Source organism: Amblyraja radiata, chromosome 1 (assembly GCF_010909765.2).
Source record: "Amblyraja radiata isolate CabotCenter1 chromosome 1, sAmbRad1.1.pri, whole genome shotgun sequence".
NCBI lineage: Eukaryota > Metazoa > Chordata > Chondrichthyes > Rajiformes > Rajidae > Amblyraja > Amblyraja radiata.
Genome location: NC_045956.1, coordinates 11,448,177 through 11,467,998, shown reverse-complemented (window position 1 = coordinate 11,467,998; position 19,822 = coordinate 11,448,177). Strand labels below are relative to the sequence as shown.

General features: G+C 41.1%; 1 protein-coding gene across 6 annotated transcripts in view; it reads left to right on the top strand.

The window, feature by feature from the left end:
* Positions 1 to 19,822, top strand: part of dclk2 (doublecortin like kinase 2) — a 309,866-nt gene that overhangs the window by 289,713 nt on the left and 331 nt on the right. For 5 of the 6 annotated variants that reach the window (XM_033017731.1, XM_033017725.1, XM_033017708.1 and 2 more), the window contains one exon: positions 2,380 to 2,493. In XM_033017731.1, the coding sequence (XP_032873622.1) occupies positions 2,380 to 2,493 (114 nt within the window). Of the gene's footprint in view, positions 1 to 2,379; positions 2,494 to 13,837; positions 17,206 to 19,822 lie in introns of those variants that run through there. The other variant, XM_033017747.1, reaches the window with a different exon arrangement.

The window sequence follows — 19,822 nt, the reverse complement described above, 5'->3', positions numbered from 1 at the left end:
TATTTTTAAATGATACCAACGAACCTGCCTCCACCACTTCCACTGTAAGCTCATTCCACACCGCTACCACTCTCTGAGTAAAGAAGTTCCCCCTCATGTTACCCCTAAACTTCTGTCCCTTAATTCTGAAGTCATGTCCTCTTGTTTGAATCTTCCCTATTCTCAAAGGGAAAAGCTGATCCACATCAACTCTGTCTATCCCTCTCATCATTTTAAAGACCTCCATCAAGTCCCCCCTTAACCTTCTGCGCTCCAGAGAATAAAGACCTAACTTATTCAACCTTTCTCTGTAACTTAGTTGTTGAAACCCAGGCAACATTCTAGTAAATCTCCTCTGTACTCTCTCTATTTTGTTGACATCCTTCCTATAATTGGGCGACCAAAATTGTACACCATACTCCAGATTTGGTCTCACCAATGCCTTGTACAATTTTAACATTACATCCCAGCTTCTATACTCAATGCTCTGATTTATAAAGGCTAGCATACCAAAAGCTTTCTTTACCACCCTATCTATATGAGATTCCACCTTCAAGGAACTATGCACGGTTATTCCCAGATCCCTCTGTTCAACTGCATTCTTCAATTCCCTACCATTTACCATGTACGTCCTATTTTGATTTGTCCTGCCAAGGTGTAGCACCTCACATTTATCAGCATTAAACTCCATCTGCCATCTTTCAGCCCATTCTTCCAAATGACCTAAATCACTCTGTAGACTTTGGAAATCCTCTTCATTATCCACAACACCCCCTATCTTGGTATCATCTGCATACTTACTAATCCAATTTACCACACCTTCATCCAGATCATTGATGTACATGACAAACAACAAAGGACCCAACACCGATCTCTGAGGCACCCCACTAGTCACCTGCCTCCAACCCGACAAACAACCATCCACCATTACCCTCTGGCTTCTCCCATTCAGCCACTGTTGAATCCATCTTGCTACTCCTGCATTTATACCCAACAGTTGAACCTTCTTAACCAACCTTCCATGAGGAACCTTGTCAAAGGCCTTACTAAAGTCCATATAGACAACATCCACTGCTTTACCCTCGTCAATTTCCCTAGTAACCTCTTCAAAAAATTCAAGAAGATTAGTCAAACATGACCTTCCAGGCACAAATCCATGCTGACTGTTCTTAATCAGACCCTGTTTATCCAGATGCTTATATATATTATCTCTAAGTATCTTTTCCATTAATTTGCCCACCACTGAAGTCAAACTAACAGGCCTATAATTGCTAGGTTTACTCTTAGAAACCTTTTTAAACAATGGAACAACATGCGCAGTACGCCAATCCTCGGGAACTATTCCCGTTTCTAATGACATTTGAAATATTTCTGTCATAGCCCCGGCTATTTCTACACTAACTTCCCTCAATGTCCTAGGGAATATCCTGTCAGGACCTGGAGACTTATCCACTTTTATATTTTTCAAAAGTGTCAGTACTTCTTTTTCTTTGAAACTCATAGTATCCATAGCTACTCTACTAGTTTCCCTTACCTCACATAATTCAATATCCTTCTCCTTGGTGAATACCGAAGAAAAGAAATTGTTCAATATCTCCCCCATCTCTTTTGGCTCTGCAGATAGCTGTCCACTCTGTCTCTCCAATGGACCAATTTTATCCCTCGTTATCCTTTTGCTATTAATATAGCTGTAGAAACCCTTTGGATTTATTCACCTTACTTGCCAAAGCAACCTCATATCTTCTTTTAGCTTTTCTAATCTCTTTCTTAAGATTCTTTTTACATTCCTTATACTCCTCAAGCACCTCATTTACTTCATGCTGCCTATAATTATTGTAGATCTCCCTCTTTTTCCGAACAAGATGTCCAATTTCCCTTGAAAACCAGGGCTCTTTCCAATTTTTACTGTTTCCTTTCAACTGAACAGGAACATAAAGATTCTGTACTCTTAAAATTTCCCCTTTAAATGTCCTCCATTTCTCTTCTACATCCTTCCCATAAAACAAAATGTCCCAATTCACTCCTTTTAAATCATTTCGCATCTCATCAAAGTTAGCCTTTCTCCAATCAAAAATCTCAACCCTAGGACCAGTTCTGACCCTCTCCATAATTATATTGAAACTAATGGTATTGTGATCACTGTACTACTGTTTATTGTGAAGATTGTATGATAAAGTGGCAAGATTGAAGCGCAGGCCCTGTTTAAAGTATTGGGTATTAGAATTAGGTTCACTAAATATCGTAATGTTGATGCTTTGTGTCAGCAAACTAAGGATTACATTTAGCCTATATCGTGTTGTTCCTGTCCAGGACACATACATTTTCTGCAGCAGTCCAGAAGCAGTTGTGTGAATAGAAACCGATGGGAGATTTGACCTGTTCGATACTTCTTCTCTGCAGGATGATATGGCACACGAGCAAGACATGCAGATGGCAGTAACTGGCAAATTAAGAAAGCACTTTAATCCATCAGCAAAGCAGAATAACACTACAGCAGGCGTCAGCGTAATTATGGTGAGTTCAACTAATTGCCTCAGTTAAGGAAAATCTCCAACTAGAAATTCGACAGTGTTACTAACACTTCCTGCGAAGCAGTAATTTGATCTGAGCCCCTTGGAAACTCCACTTAGCATCTCAGAATATTAAGTTGTAGGTCCATGCCTACAAACTCCAACAATGCATTTATTTGGGGGTACAAATTATATGGCTTGTGTCATTGGTGCAATAACTACATCTAGAAAGACACCGGTAGTCTTGTGGATAAAAGAGCAGCTTTACAACTTATTCTTAAAAGGAAATTGGAAGTAAACAATTTTTTGGGGAAGCGGTTTGTCTATCATGTGTTTATGTCTCTTTTTGTCTAGATTTTCCTTACCATTGCATGTTTATTTCCTTATTTCTACCCTGTTATATCTATCTGTATGGAGCTAGACAGGGCTCTTAAAAATAGCAGTCTGGGGATATGGGGAGAAGGCAGGAACGGGGTACTGATTGGGGATGATCAGCCATGATCACATTGAATGACGGTGCTGGCTCGAATGGCCAAATGGCCTCCTCCTGCACCTATTGTCTATTGTCTATCCTGTTCTTCTAGAAACATAGAAACATAGAAATTAGGTGCAGGAGTAGGCCATTCGGCCCTTCGAGCCTGCACCGCCATTCAATATGATCATGGCTGATCATCCAACTCAGTATCCCGTATCTGCCTTCTCTCCATACCTTCTAATCCCCTTAGCCACAAGGGCCACATCTAACTCCCTCTTAAATATAGCCAATGAACTGGCCTCAACTTCCTTTCCTCAGTACAATCCCTGAACCCTTTATCTCCTCCAAAAACTGTTAAGAAGATAGGTATAGATGAAATAGGTTGTAGGCAGTCACAGTGGCGCAGCGGTAGAGTTGCTGCCTTCCAGCAAAATGCAGCTCCAGGGTTCGATCCCGACTACAGGTTCGATCCCGACTACGGTTGCTGTCTGTATGGAGTTTGTGCATTCTCCCCGTGATCTGCGTGGGTTTTCCCCGAGATCTTCGGTTACCTCCCACACTCCAAAGACATACAGGTTTGTCATAGACATATTGGCTTGATTAATTCAGCCGATCGAGTCTACTCCGCCATCCAATCATGTCTGATCTCTGCCTCCTAATCCCACTTTTCTGCCTTCTCTCCATAAGCCTAGACACCCGTTCTAATCAAGAATTTGTCTATCTCTGCCTTAAAAATATCCACTGACTTGGCCTCCACAGCCCTTTGTGGCAATGAGTTCCACAGATTAACTGCCCTCTGAAGTTCTTCCTCAGCTCCTTTCTAAAAAAAGAGCGCTTTAATTCTGAGGCCTAGACTCTCCCACCAGTGGAAACATCCTTTCCACATCCACTGTTCTCTCACGGAGGGTTAAGGAAGAGAAATAAAGGATAGCTTTGACACTGATGCCCATATCGCAAAATGAATAACTAAAAAAAAAACTGGTGGTACAACTGAGGGTCCTGGCTTGAATCGCAGCAGACTCTTTGCTGATATTCCAAATTACATTTGTTGTGAAACCAAAGGGATCAATCTTTTGTGGCATAGCTGGGATTATCCTTGTGCATCACAAATATAACACACGCCACAGAGTCTGCCCCTCTCAGACCTTGCTGTGAAATGTCCACCGGGTGAAACAGTACAGCAGGGAACAGGAAATCCCTTGGTTCAAGATCAAGTTATCTGACGTCGGTGAGAAACAAAGAATAAGGGCAGTTAGTTCCATGGACTAGGGTGGAAGCACATCATCTGGTTGTTCTGACACCTACTAACTGCTCAATGCAGCCTACCCACACACCTACAACACCCATCCCTGTGCCCAACATAACTTTACTGAGACAAATGTATTTGTGTTTGATCCTGTGGTCAGTGGGATAGAATTCCACAGCCTTGCACCATAAAAAGAGACAACAAAGCAATGTTCCTCACATGTTTAGGTGACTTATAGAGCTCTACCTGAACTAGAGCTGAGAAGGTTACATTAATAGGAGGATCTGTACACACAGCTTATTGTTAATCTAAAAATAAAACATAAAACTGCAGATGCTGGTTTATACCGAAGATAGACGCAAGATGCTGGAGAAACTCAGCGGGACAGGCAGCATCTATGGATAGAAGGAATGGGTGACGTTTCAGGACGAGACCCTTCTTCAACTGAGAGTCAGGCAAGAGGGAGACACAGAAACATGGAAGGATCAGGTGTTAAAATGAGAGATCAAAGTGGACGAAGATCAAGGAAAATCTAGAATAGTTACATGTAGTTAAATGTACATATAGCTAATCTACATATAGCTAAATGTAGAATAGCATTGTTAGCTGGGGAAGGTGACAACGAGGCATACAAAGAAAATTTAATCAGAAGGACAGTCAGACTGGTCAGAGAACTAGGATGGGGAGGGCTGGAGAGAGGGGGAAAGCAAGGGTTACTTGAAGTTAGAGAAGTCAATATTCATATTCATAAACTGTTGGACATATGGAGATTAATTATTTTGTGAAGAGAGAAGTGGATTCAGAGTGTAAACCCTCACCCATCATAAAATGATCGTTTCCACGTATCATCCGAGACACCGCACACAGGCTTCTGCAATTCAACAAGCTTCCATTCCTAGGCCCCAATGCATCATCTTTACCATAGCTGTCCAGTCCCTCTACACCTCTATTATCCTCAGAGCCCCAATAAGTTCCTCACAACTAACCCTTGTCCCCACCCACACCAAGTTCTCTTTTTAATCCACTCACTTTCTTCAAGTTCAACGGTGTAGCCATGGACCCCAGCTAGGGGGTCCATGTATTTTTGTTGGTCACAGTCAATACTCTTTGTTCCGAATGCCCCCTGGCATCAATCCCAACTCTTTCTTCGCCATATAGACAATGGCAATGGGGCTGCTTCCTGCACCCATTCAGAACTCGTTGAATTCATCAACTTTACTACTAACTTTCGCCCTGTCCTCAAGTTCACTTGGACATCCTGTGACACCTCTTTCCCCTTTCTCAGTCTCTCTAGCTCCATCACTGGAGACAGACTATTGACTGATGTCTACTGCAAACACATCAGATTGTCTGTACTACAGTTAACTGGACTAAGCCTCCTCCAACCCTGTCTCTTGCAAGGAAGCCACCATATCTTACTCGCAATTTCTCCATCTCCGTCATATTTGCTCACAAGGTGAAGCTTTTCATCTGAGATATCTCCTTTCTTCAGTAAACATGGTTGTCCTCCTGTTGTTGTGGATAGAGCTCTCACCCATATCTCCTGTGTGCCCCGCAGTTGTGCTTGACCTCCCTCTCCCTCAGCTGGAGAAAGAACAGAGTTCCCTTGGTCTCCATCTTTCATCTCACCATCCACCACATCCAACACATCTTTCTCCAACATTTCTGTCGCCTTCAACATGATCCCACCTGCAGTCACATCTTCCTGTCCCCAACCCATTCCACAGTTCGTAGGGACTACTGTCCAAGCTGGAGATGTGACACCTGTCCCTTCACCTCCTCTCTCTTTCCAGCCACACACCCCGACTGCCCTTGCAGATGAGAAAGAGATTCACTGAGGGGAAACTGAGAAAGGGGAAGGAGAGAGGTTCATATACAACAGCTCCAATTTTGTTCATCTCATTTGTTGTTCACAATGTGGCATCCTTTACATTGGCGAGACCCAGTGTGGACCAGCATTTAGCTGAACATTTGCTCTCTGTCCACCAAGGCCTGCTGGATCTCCCATTTGGATCTGACCATTTTATCTCCCATTTCTATTCTCATACCCAACTTTCTGTCCTTGGCCTCCTCCATTGCCAGAGTGAGGCCGCACACAAATTGGATGAACAGCACCTCATATTCCATTTGGGTAGCCTACGAGCCATTGGTATGAACATTGAATTCTTCTATTATTGAGTAATAGCTTGAAATTGAAGGACAGGATTTCCCTAATTCTCTCCCACCATCTGACACAATTTCCTATCTAAGCCTTATCAAGATGTACAGGTTTGTAGGTAAGTTGGCTTGGTGAATGTATGAATTGTCCCTAGTGTGTGTAGGATTGTGTTAATGTGTGGGGATCGCTGGTTGGTGCGGACCTGGTGTGCCTCGCTGTATCTCTAAACTAGACTACACATGAAACCTGGAGAATTCCAAGATGTGTTCCATGACATCCTCACACCCAAGGACAAGATACCACAAATTCATCAGATCCATTTTCAAGATGGCAGTAGGACTTGCCTGAAGCAAACACAAGCCTTATATAAATATGTATAGGAGATTTACTAATTCTAGTAAGAGCTTGCATTTTGCTACACTGTTTTGTTTTTTTCCTCCAATTAGTTAACCTAAGCAGAGTTTTTTCCAACATGGCCACTGACCAACACCCTAGAAACCAGCAGATAAATTTGCCTTAATGTGCAGCCTGGAGAAGCAGTTCTGCTTTCCAGACCTTTATTAATATTACAGCCTACAAACCACCTACGTGCTTCCCCTGCTCAGCTGCCCCTTCCTATTCGTAACTATAGAACTGCTCGAGTTCCTGCAATTTATTGCACTGAAACCAGTGGGCAAATTTTGAAGAGCCCTATGACCGCTCCCTATTGAAATACAAGCCCAGTATGCCAATCATTTCACTCCCATTACGTGTCACAGATCATTTCAACTGGTTCCAGTAACTTTCTAAGCAAGTATAGGAATGTTATTTGGAACTATATTTTCAGTGGCATTGTGCGGACATTGATATCAAACAGCTACACCTTTCTGCAGCAAATTCTGAATATTGTCTCGGGATTGTTAATGATGTCATTTCAAATAAAGAATAGGGGATGCCACCTCAAGTCAAGTCAAGTCAAGTTTATTCGTCACATACACATACGAGATGTGCAGTGAAATGAAAAGTGGCAATGCTCGCAGATTGTGCAAAAAAACAAACAAACAAACTACAAACAGAATGGAACAGAATCACATATTCACATATTACATATTTGTGGGAGGAAAGAAAAAGGAAAAAAACAGCAATTTAAAAATAAACTGTAGAATGGTACAGTAAGTTAGTCCCTGATGAGATAGGAGTTTACATTCTTAATGGCCTCTGGAAAGAAACTCCTTCTCATCCTCTCCGTTCTCACAGCATGGCAATGGAGGCGTTTGCCTGACCGTAGCAGCTGGAACAGTCCGTTGCTGGGGTGGAAGGGGTCTCCCATGTTCTTGTTGGCTCTGGAGTTGCACCTCCTGATGTATAGTTCCCGCAGGGGGGGCGAGTGAAGTGCCCATAGTGCGTTCGGCCGAACACACTACTCTCTGCAGAACCTTCTTGTCCTGGGCAGAGCAGTTCCCAAACCAAATCATGATGTTTCCGGACAAGATGCTTTCCACAGCCGCTGAGTAGAAACACTGGAGGATCCTCAGAGACACTCTGAATTTCCTCAATTGCCTGAGGTGGTAAAACACCTGCACAGTGTTCTACCACAATGGATAGCATTTTGCCCTTCCTGCTTGTAAACATACCTGTCTATTTGGATTGATTCTACTTTTAGCTCTTTGGCACAGTGCAACACACAAACCTAAACCAATGCTGGAGTCATTTTAGCCGGGTTGTCAGATGCAGATTCTTAAGATTCCTCATTGTGCATGCAATCTCTGTCATGCCTTTTAAAAGGTGTAATTCTCAGAGCCCTGTTGCTCCACCATGAAGACAAAGTATAAGAATATTCATGGGCATCCTTGAGCTTAAGGGGCTAGAGTGCCAAGAACATTCTCATACTATTTACCATCCAACAGATTCATGGAACTCCCCTTTATGCCACTCACCATCTTAACAGGGAAATATGTCACTACATATTCATCATCAGAAGACACATTCAGCATTTTAATTATATATTTTAGTGCCATTTTTTCAAAGCCAATATGAAAAGGCTCAGAGGTGGTGCCTTGATCATACTGTAGAATCATAAAATAATAGAATTGTTAGCGCACAGAATAAGCTGAATTTATGTTTGGCCAAATAAGCTTATACATGCAAGGCAGTTCATCTCATTCCTGGCTCCATCCCAAAATCCTGCAGTTTCACTTTTCTTGAGCTAATTCATTTTTGAAAGCCACAACCTAATTTGTTGTCATCACCCTTTCAGGCAGTGAATTTCAAATTATGACAAGTTCCATGGGAGTGTTTTTCATCATATTACCTTTGTTTCTTTAGCCACTTAGTTTTAATTTGGGTGCTTTGCTTCACAACCTTTCCTACAATAAGATTGTTTTCCTTTATTTACTTCATCTAGATCCTGACTAATTGTGGATGTTGTCAAACAATTACTTCCCAAATTTCTATTCAATCCGTTCTGCACCCTGTCTAAGGCATTTTATTTAGGTTTTGTAGGTTTCGAGAGAGTGCAGAACAGACCTACCAGAACGACCTTAAGGATGAAGGATTTTAGGGGTGACAGGAGATATTTTGGTAAAAGAATATTTAGTAACGGAATATTTGTGAAAGTTACGAATGAATATGAGATATGTGGTTATATAAAGCAAATTTTATACACTCTTGATTAATCTAATGGATGACAGGAATGCTTTCTGATGTTTCATTTTAAGGAGACTGGTAGATGACATTTCAAGGAAGCCGAGAAAACAAATAGCCCAAGTTCAGCGGAATTGAATGGGTGCAGTCACTTCGAGCTCCAAGCACTGATTTCTCTCTGAATGAGTTCCCAATTTATCAAAATGTCTAAATGAGGAGGGGAGAAAAATATTGTTTCCATTATGTGTAGTGTCACTTACAAATTGCACATCTTGTTCTGTGGTCAAAGGTACTGGGATAAGATGTCTGCAAAATTCCCCTGATCTGCCTTACCTCATAAAGTCAGAGGGAAATTGACATAATCCCCCAAGAAATGGCATAAACAGATGTTCTTCTGTAGTTCTTCTAAAGGTATGGCATAAGACCGGGAACTGTTGTGGAGACTTAAGGCAGTAGAATCCAAGAACAATGATATCTTCTGGCCATGCTTTACTGTACTTATCAACACAGTTAAAACAAAATGGAATCACGCCTTCTGATTCACGGGTAGAAAGATTTGCCACTTATTTCAAGCAATCTCTGAAGTTGTTCCTTTTGCATGAATGACATTCACCAAATTGTAGAAAAGAAGAAACAGCAACAAATCCTTTTTTTATTTTTGTGATGCAGCAGGGCCCAAGAAAATTGCAGATTATGCCTGAAATGTGAACTGTGAAGTAATGCCCCTGTCCCACTTAGAAAACCTGAACGGAAACCTCTGGAGACTTTGCGCCCCACCCAAGGTTTCCGTGCGGTTCCCAGAGGTTTTTGTCAGTCTCCCTACCTGCTTCCACTACCTGCAACCTCCGGAAACCACCTGTAACCTCCGGGAACCGCACGGAAACCTTGGGTGGGGCGCAAAGTCTCCAGAGGTTTCCGTTCAGGTTTCCTAAGTGGGACAGGGGCATTAGAAAGGGTGGTGATTCAAAGATGTGGGATTAAAGACAAAGATAAATTATACACAGATATATTGTTTATTAACTTGTCTATTGGAATAACACTGCATTGAGTCATCTTAGGTCAGGTTTCAGCCGAGCAATAAAACAAAAATAACAACTTCGCACATCCCATCAGTTTCAATGATGGAATATTGGGTCCTCACCAAGGGACTCGAAAATTACAATAACTTTTAACAGCCTAGTTTCATTAGAGACCTGTATTGCACCAATGACCTTCAATGGAGGTAGCAAGCCAAAGGTTTGGAGATGCTAAAATGCAATCCCCATCAGAAGATCTCAGGGATGCATTGAGACGAAGACAATAAGACTTCACAATGTGCTTAAAATCAAATGAATGTGAAGCAGTAGAATTGACAACTGTCATCCATGAGACTGCATACGTTGTATTACTATCATATTCATTAATAACTTTCATTAATAAATACCTGGTTTCCTCTGTTCATCCCATTGTTTAACCAATGTATACGTACTGTCCTTTGTGTCTGGTTATTATATCTGGTCCTGTGTTTGAGATGATGGTGCTGTAATTCGTAGTTAAGGCAAAACATCATCAGGGTTCAATATGTCTTTACCGTTAGCTCTTTGAACATGAGTAAGGTCATTTCCATAGCTCAGGTCACCACTTCAATGTGCTTGCTTTTCGTTCAGCGGTCACTCTTGTTCATAATTGCTTTTTTTTTTTTAAATACCACCTGCAGGTGCAGCCTGTTAGCAAACTCTCCAATTTGAAAATACCCCCACTGTATGGAGCAGAACTATACATAATGTTCCACCAGATCTAGATCAGGTCGATATAAAAGCTGGACAGTATCTGAAATATTTGAACAAATCAATTGACTCGACACGAAGATCTTTTTTTCCTGCTGATACATTATATTTTTGTCATAACATTTATTCAAATTGCAACCAATGCATTCTGTCTTAGTGACTTTCACTTCTCATTGAATTAGATTTGTTGCCACATCCTGGATGGATGTAAGAACTCAACATCTCACACAAACGCACCCCACAACACCACCCACCGCTCCAACTTGTTTGTTATGATGAGGTTACCATAAATCATTCAACAGGCCCCTTTCTGTTCATTGAAAAATAAAACTGGTGAAGGGCAGAAGGATTATCTTTGGAGAAGACATAAAAGGAACAATAGGTTTTTTTTTACCCTTCTCTTAGTGCATTGCTGGTAGTAAGTAATCTTTCACTTACACAGTAGGTCAGCTTGTGCATTGTGTGTGCAAGTAGAATGTTCAATAGCAGAGGCCATCACATCCAAGGCTAATATTGTCCTTGTTTAGTCTCTACAGGTAAGCACTTCATTCAGCTTTCACTGGATAGTGATCAGGAGCAGATGCCAGAGATGAATTTCCTCTCGTCAGCATTAAAGCCACGTGTGGGGGTGACTGATACTGCACTGATTAGCTCAACGTGCTGTCTGGTTCATCTTAGGATATTTTGATCTGGACAGTTCAGCAACACAGATGGAAAAGGGAGAGGGAGCTTTTTTAAGAATCCTTGTGCAATGAAATCCTAAACTGAGTAAACTTATCGCATGGTATTACAGATAATAACTGTTCCACACAAAATCAGTGTATTCCTCAACTGCCTAACCTTCACATTTCCGTCTGCCTCTGAAACTATATAATTGGTGCAACATATAGCAGACTTCTTAATTTGTTTCAACGCAGGATTAGTATCAAACATTTTTTCCTTTGGTTTCCCCTCCAGTTGTGGAATTCTCTGCCTCAGAGGGCGGTGGAGGCAGGTTCTCTGGATGCTTTCAAGAGAGAGCTAGGTAGGGCTCTTAAAAATAGCGGAGTCGGGGGATATGGGGAGAAGGCAGGAACGGGGTACTGATTGGGATGATCAGCCATGATCACATTGAATGGCGGTGCTGGCTCGAAGGGCTAAATGGCCTACTCCTGCACCTATTGTCTATTGTCTATTGACAGTTCATACTTGACATGTAATGAAGTGTATACATGCCATGCCAATTCCCCATTATTCATTCCAAATGCACTTTGATATTACCAGGAACTGCAAACTCTATAGGTACCTCCCCCATTGCTTCCATTTTCCACCTGCCATCCAAGCCAGATCTGACCCAGACACTCCATTCCCAGTATATCTCTATGCTAGGAGGATAGAGTGGGGCTTTATCCTGCCTAAAATATGCAGTTCCATCACTTTCAATGCTGCTTCCCCATTGTGGAGTGTGACCAAGGGCCAAGGTTGTTATCGTCAGATCATTGACTGTAGTAATGTAGGGCAACATCATAATGGAGGCCATCCTTCCATGCAATACCTTCTGAGGACCACAGCCTTAACCAAGACCTCCAAGAACATTGCTGGATGATTCCAGGGGTATGCTTGAGCCATCCAAGAATACATTCTGACTCTGACCAAGCGACTGAGGTCAAGTCTGAAGGCAAATGTTCACAATAAGTTATTTCCTGCTCTGTTTCCTTCTTGATTATGAGCCTAAAGCCGGGAACTTTGTATCTCTTCAGCTGAAAGTACCACTAAAAAATTATTTCTACCAATAATTTTCCTGATTTCAGCCAAAAATACAAGTGAAACATGAACTTTTGGAATTGGAGAGGTTCCAGGTGATCATGATGCATTTGGATTTGCCTTGTGAAGAGTACAGTGAGGTGGTCCAAAGGCTTTGCACGCCTTAGAAGGCCTCAAACGGAATTGCTCACACAACCTCTCTCAAAGGTCACCATTTGTCGACAAATCTGGATGTCATTCTGGGCAGAACCTATGTAGACCTGAGCAAGGGTTGTTGGGTCGACAACATGTGGATGCAGGGGTGTGGTACTTTGTGATGAAGTGTGGTGGGCAGAGAACTGTAATAAATTGGTCCCTTAGGATTCCTCCTGTTGTGAATAAGCATCAACGATGGAATGAGCGCCAGGCTGTTGCCACGATCTCAGAATGCATCGCAACTTAGGAGTGGAGAAAGCACATCTACAACAGCAATGAAGACTTTAGATTTGCCCATTCAATTCCCCTCATCTGCAAATTAGCTCCAAATTATGTTTGATGCATGGATAATCAAAAACATAATTTTCCATACCATTTTCTGCCACAGAAGAAAGAATAAGGAATCCTTAAGGTATACAATGTCGGTTTTTCCTTCTTAGAAATCGGATATTCCACTTTGCAACAGGATGAGCGATGAATCCACAATCTAGCAAAATGACCCAACTAAAACGTAGGCAAGCAGCGCCTTCTTGAACTGTCACCATTTGTCACATTAATGCATCATTTTAGAGCTCATGGCAGATGTTCTTGTTAATATGATCTTAGCACAGCTCTGCTGCATAAGGATGATTCAGCAGATGGGATAGAGAAAGGTGACTGCATAATGGGCCTGTCCCACTTAAGCGACTTTTTCGGCGACTGCCGGCACCCGTCATGGCCGTTGCAGGTCGCCGAAAAATTTCAACATGTTGAAAATTCAGCAGCGACCAGAAAGACGCTACGACTCTTTGGGCGACTGAAGAGAGTACTCACGACCTACAGGCGACACCCTGGCCACATGTCGCGGGGTGAAGCCTGTACGGTCGTGAGTGGTCGCCCAAAGAGTCGTACCTTGTTCTGGTCACCGCTGGATTTTCAACATGTTGAAAATTTTCGCCGACCTGCTGCGACTATGACAAGTAGCCGAAAATATTGCGTAAGTGGGAGAGGCCTATTAGGTTTTTGCACAGTGCAAGAGTACTCTCCATGTAAGTAGTTGGAGATTGTTTGGAATAGATTTGTTTGGCTTTTTAACCGACATTTACTTATTTATGAAAATTGCCTTGATATCTTTTGTTTTTGTATGTTTTATATTTTTGACAGTTTGAAGTATAAGAGGGAGAGGGTGAGTTCCAATCCTCACACTGAGACACTGGATAAACCTGGAACAGCATCATGGTATAGAACGCAGTGCCCTAACAGGGGGACCATTCACTAAGTCTCAGCCGGTCCACATTTGCATGGCCTGTCGCCTTGTGCCTCACAGCTCTTTTCTAAACTTTTCTCAGCTCACAAGGCAGAACCTTTCATGGTGTGGATTCAGGCTGATGGTATCGTACTTGGGAGAGCACATACTTTTCTTTTCTGTTGCTCATGCTGGATTAAGTTCACCTCAGACTCACTCGAGGCTCAAAAAATTCTGGACTGCAGAATATTTGTCAGAAACTCCAGAAAAAAACCTACCACTTTATAAACCTTTCACATGAAGTCGTGATTTGAAAGGCCAAACTATATTAACAACTGCACGTGGACAAGAATTGGTTTTAACATAAACACTGGCATTAATAATCGAAGAAACCAAGAACTTCCAAAAAAGGAAGACAACCTGAAACTATTTTAAGTAGGCAGAGTGGTCTTTGAGTGCCATCTGGTGTTAGCAAGGCTGAATTGGAAGAGTTGCTACGTCAAAAGCTTTGCTCGAAGTTCTTTGCTTTCCACTAAACTGAATCGCTTTTTTCAGAAATGGTTAATTTAGCCTGATTATTACAGTGCTTTGCATTATGTAATATGTCCATGTGAATGCTTGGTTCTCCAGGATAAGCTAATGTGGACCGTATGTTTTATTTAAATTTGCAGAGATCACTGTATTAGCTGGTAAAACAATTGTATTCCATCAACCTTTTAATTAAAGCACTGTTCTAGGGAGCCAAGTATTTTGCATGTTACAATAAGGTATGAGCTGCAAGGATCGTTCCGTTATACAGCCCTGCAACGTTTGGAGAAGGGCTTCATCATCTCATTTCACTTTAAATGTTTTAAACTATGTACAATAGCCTGCGAATGTAAATAAACCTTGAAAACACCTATGCAATTGGCACATTAGAATTAAAAAAGTATAGGAGTTGTCAGCACTTGGACAAACTCCCAGCATAATTTACGATCTACAACGGAACAGCATTAAGTTTTATATTTTGAGTAAAGTACACAAATTGGAATCTCCAACCAGCAGGTGGTAAAACTTTAAAACATTCATAGTGGGATCGGCAAACTGATTTAAAAATGCTTTTGCAGCCACATCTGTAGTGTGTTTTCCTTTAGCTATATAAATATGGATGTGTACAAAACGTGACTAGTTGCTATCCTTGTGCTTCATCCGCCGTATCTCTGACCCGCACCTGTATTGCTCCTCTCTGACAGGTCCCACGCAATGGCATGTACTAACCGCATCAGCACTGCTCACATTTCTGCTGCACTCACACTGCTTCTTCCTCTTAAAAAACAATTTCAAAATTGGGGCGGAGGAGAGAAAAATAGTTTTGAATTACTCCTACTTGATTCGTAATCCAGCCAACCATTTAAACGCGTAGCTGGTAAATGTTTTGACAAAGTGGATGAACTCTGTTCCATATTTCCGCTTTTAGAGATATTCTACCGAACAACATTGTGCAAGGAGGCGTGCATTATTTAGGAATCCAACCAAACTGAGTGCCAGCACTGAGAGATAGGGAGTGTTGTGTGGTGAACCATATTAAAATGCTCATCAGCCTGAATTTAACCCTTTAGCTCTCCAGGGTTCAATTTAGTTTCCGGGACATAAATTATTGTTTCTACCAGCTCTAAATAATAGATAAGATCTTTAAATGTGCACATTCAAGGAATATTCCACAATCCTTTATAAGACGTACTCCAAAATTATGTTCTATCTGATACTGTGAAGAAAGTGATGCATTGTTTTAAAATTCATTACCCTCGAACTAAAATAGGAAAGCTTGTTCAAGATGAAAAATATACCTTGTGGCACAATATTACCACAACTGAAATGAAAAACTGTAATCTAACATGCAGTTGTAATGAATGTCAAATTGTTATAGTAAGGCTACAAAGATAGAATGATTTCTAGCTGTACTTTCAATATATGATCATGCACTAGTAATTTGTCTTTTGATACCCTAGGCAACAATAATTCCACATACAGCAATTCACAGAATGACTTTGTGAAAAAATAATAACTTTATTTTGGCTGGTCGAAAGTCATAGGATTTTAGATTAGATTTTGAGGCTTGAGGAAGACATTGGCATTTGCAGAGCACTGGAATTAGCCTTACTGAATCCATCCAGTTATGCATTACAAGCAATCTGATCAGGCCATGTGAACAGATGTGAAATAATGGTTCTCTTTGGCAGAGTTTTAGATTGAATCAGTTGGTATTATTCATAATCGGAAAAATGTTTAAAATGTTTTCCAGGAATGCCAAGAAATTGGATTTCACAAATTGGAAATTGGTGTGCCATGTGCACTGCATCAAGTATTAATACACTGCTAAAGCAAAATCATTAAATTAGCCAAAAACACATTAATAAAAATTGCGGTGATGCAGAATCCTCTGCCATTTCCCATATGAGCTAACCCCCACATCTTTTCCTGCTGATCACCAGAAAAGGCATCAGTCAAACCCTACAGGAACTTTCTCCATGGAAGCTGCAGCATAGCTACATTAGAGGCTGCAATAACCTTCAAGCTAACATGAACATGAAGTGGGGGAGGTGGAAACAGCACTTGCCTGTGTGTGTTAGTACCGACAATCCCAGCCACCACTGCCACCCCCCCCCTCCCCCCCATGATTGCGTCCTGTACTTTGTGTTGCTCCATACAACTGCAAGATTTGGGCTAATCAGTGAGACAGAGATCACAGTATGTGTCCCTGATGTACATAGTATATTTTAAAAAACTGAGATCACTGATAGAGCTTCAAATATCCTAAGCATTGAAAATTGAGACTGTCAGATGCTGTATGCTTATCATCAGCGTCACAATGGAGTCTAATGTCTCATTTGCAAAGACAACACAATGTGTTCCTAATTTGAGTATGGGAATTCAGTAAAAATGATGCATCGCATCCATAAACACCAGTTTTGCCGTAAAAAAACAATAGATGCACAATTAGCTCCAGAAAAAAATGTCAGATACGTCCCGGAGAATTATGCAAGAACATATTAAGTCCACTTTTCCGAAGTGCATTAATTTCAATTGGAAATGATCGCTCCATTGACCTCACCGGGATTAAATTGGTTCTTCACACAATCTGAGCATGAAACGCAGGTGACAATGAGCAAAAAAATCAGCTGTATGAAATCTCACAGCATTTGCCTTGTTTACATCATTGTTGAACAGATTGTATCGCATCCGTCATAGAGTCATACAGCGTGGAAACAGACCCTTCAGCCCAACTTGCCCCCCCCCCAACCAACATGCACCATCTACAGGTGCAGCAGCATCTATGGAGCGAAGGAAAAAGGCAACGTTTCGGGCCGAAACCCTTTGGGTTTCGGCCCGAAACGTTGCCTTTTTCCTTCGCTCCATAGATGCTGCTGCACCCGCTCAGTTTCTCCAGATTTTTTGTGTACCTTCGATTTTCCAGCATCTGCAGTTCCTTCTTAAACTCTTATGCACCATCTACACTTGTCCCATATTTCCTGCATTTGGCCCATATCCTTCTAAACCACATCCTTCTAAACTTTATCCTCCTATCCCGGTACATATCCAAATGTTTTTTAAACTTTGTGATAGTACCTGCCTCGACGACCTCCTCTGGCAGCACATTCCACACACCCACCACACTTTGTGTAAAAATGTTGCCTCTCAGGTTCCCATTAAATATTTCTCCCCTCACCTTAAACCTATATCCTCTGATTCTTGATTCCCCTACTCTGGGCAAAAGCATTGACGCTATCAATTCCTCTCATGATCTTATACACCTCTATACAATCACCCGTCATCCTCCTGCTCTCCAAGGAATAAAGTCTGCTCAACATCTTCCTATAGCTCAGTCCCTCGAGTCCTGGCAGCATCCTTGTACATTTTCTCTGCACCCATTCCATCTTAACATCTTTCTTATAACAGGATGACTAAAACTGAACACAATACTTCAAGTGTGGCCTCATCAATGTCTTGTACCATGTCTTAATCCCTCTGAGAATTCAAATAAATTTATAGGTACCTAAGTATAAGCCACCCGTCATAATGTTGGAATGTCCTGGCATTTCATCAGTGTTTCAGGAGGATGTTACTAACCTTTCTATTAATGGACATATAGTTTCAGAAAATTACAATGTAAAAGTCACTAAAAATAATTTGCTCTGCATTCCATAGGTCCCAATTATCTTATCTCCAGGCAGATGAGCATTAAATGGTATCATTCAACTAACATGCCAATCCAAGGGACATCAGCCCACTCAAGTGAATGGAGATAGTGTCTCTTTTATCTTTTAGCCAATATTACTAGAGAGGATTATTTTGTTGTTAACACATTGTTGATTGTAAAAACTTGGTGCATGCATATTTGCATTTCCAATGATACAAACATTTTAAAAGCACATCCCAATTTTGCACATCCCAATCTTATGATGTGCTGTGTATTTACAATCCCATTCGTCTGTCTTGCGATGTAATAAGTAGGTAGATAATTGAGTGCAAACATGGTTTTCCTATATTTTTTGTAAATACTTTATGGAGAGAATTACAAAAAACTGCATTCATTTGCAACACTAGTTTTGCCAGGCTGTTATATGATGATGCCTCTCTTACTACAGTCAAGGTTTGCACCAATGTATGTAATCACACAGTATTTAAGCTGCCATTCTTTCAGCGTAAGCCCTTCATGCCCATTCCATGAATCGCAATTAATTTAGTATGATTCGTCACATTTCCACATTCATATAAAGTCTCGCATTTCCACACCCCTGATCTTCCAAACTTCCATGGGTTTTCCATGCCCCGACATGCTACATTCAAATATCATTACCAAATCATTCCATAACACCATCCCATCCAAATGTCATTGTTTATTTTCTAGATTATATAATTGCATGCAAAACACACTTGCATTGTTACTCAATGTTCTGCAGAAGTACGGTGATCCACTGCAGCTCCATTCTATGTGAGTTTAGTTCCTCTGGCATCTCATTGCATGCTTATAAAAGTTTCCTGAAAAATGTTACCTTAATCATCAACAAACTTTTTCATTCAGATCTCTTATCATGTTTAAGTACACAAGGAAAACAATTGAAATTCAGGTTGTGTTATCATTATTAAGAATGTCATCCCAGTAGCAATGTAGTCTCACTCTGCTATCTCTAGTAACTGATGAGAATTGAAAGTAATGGCTCTCGTGGATTCCTTTGTTGCTGACAATGCAGAGAAGGACATCATATGATTGCTCCCAGAAGCATCATTTCCACTCATGGCTATTTTCGCACCTTGTTAACTGTGCTGAGATATTGTCTACCATTTGAAAGACTTGATAGAAATGTAAATAGTAAATGGATTTGTGTTCCTGCAATTCTCCTCCCATACCTCAAGAGTAGATAGGCGGAATTTATTCGTGATTGGTGCAAATTGGTGAGTAATCTATTTTTCTTCCTTTTGCTTTTATTTCCCTACATTTCAGTAGTGATGTGTGTATTACGGCCAGTCTTCTATTATGCAGCACCATTAGCTTACCGTATACTTTCCACACACAAAGCAACATTAATGCTCTGTGCACCCATGGAATGACAGGACTGCAGTGTAAGCTTGCCCAGAAATCTTCGTGATGTTTAAGTATGGCTAAAATAATGTACACCTCTGAGTTAGACCATTTTGCATTGCTGCTGCATTAATCAAACAACCTGTTAGTGATTCACATGCACATCATCTAAGATGCATTGAACTAGGTACATACAGTAATTTTCAACAACCCAAATTGAATTTGACAAGTTGCCCTTCAAATTCACAGTTTGGAGAAACGTTAAAAGCTAAACAAGCTCACAAAGAAGACGAATCTTTGATACTCTCCTTTTCTTTGTTTTGTGTTAATGTGATCCAACGAT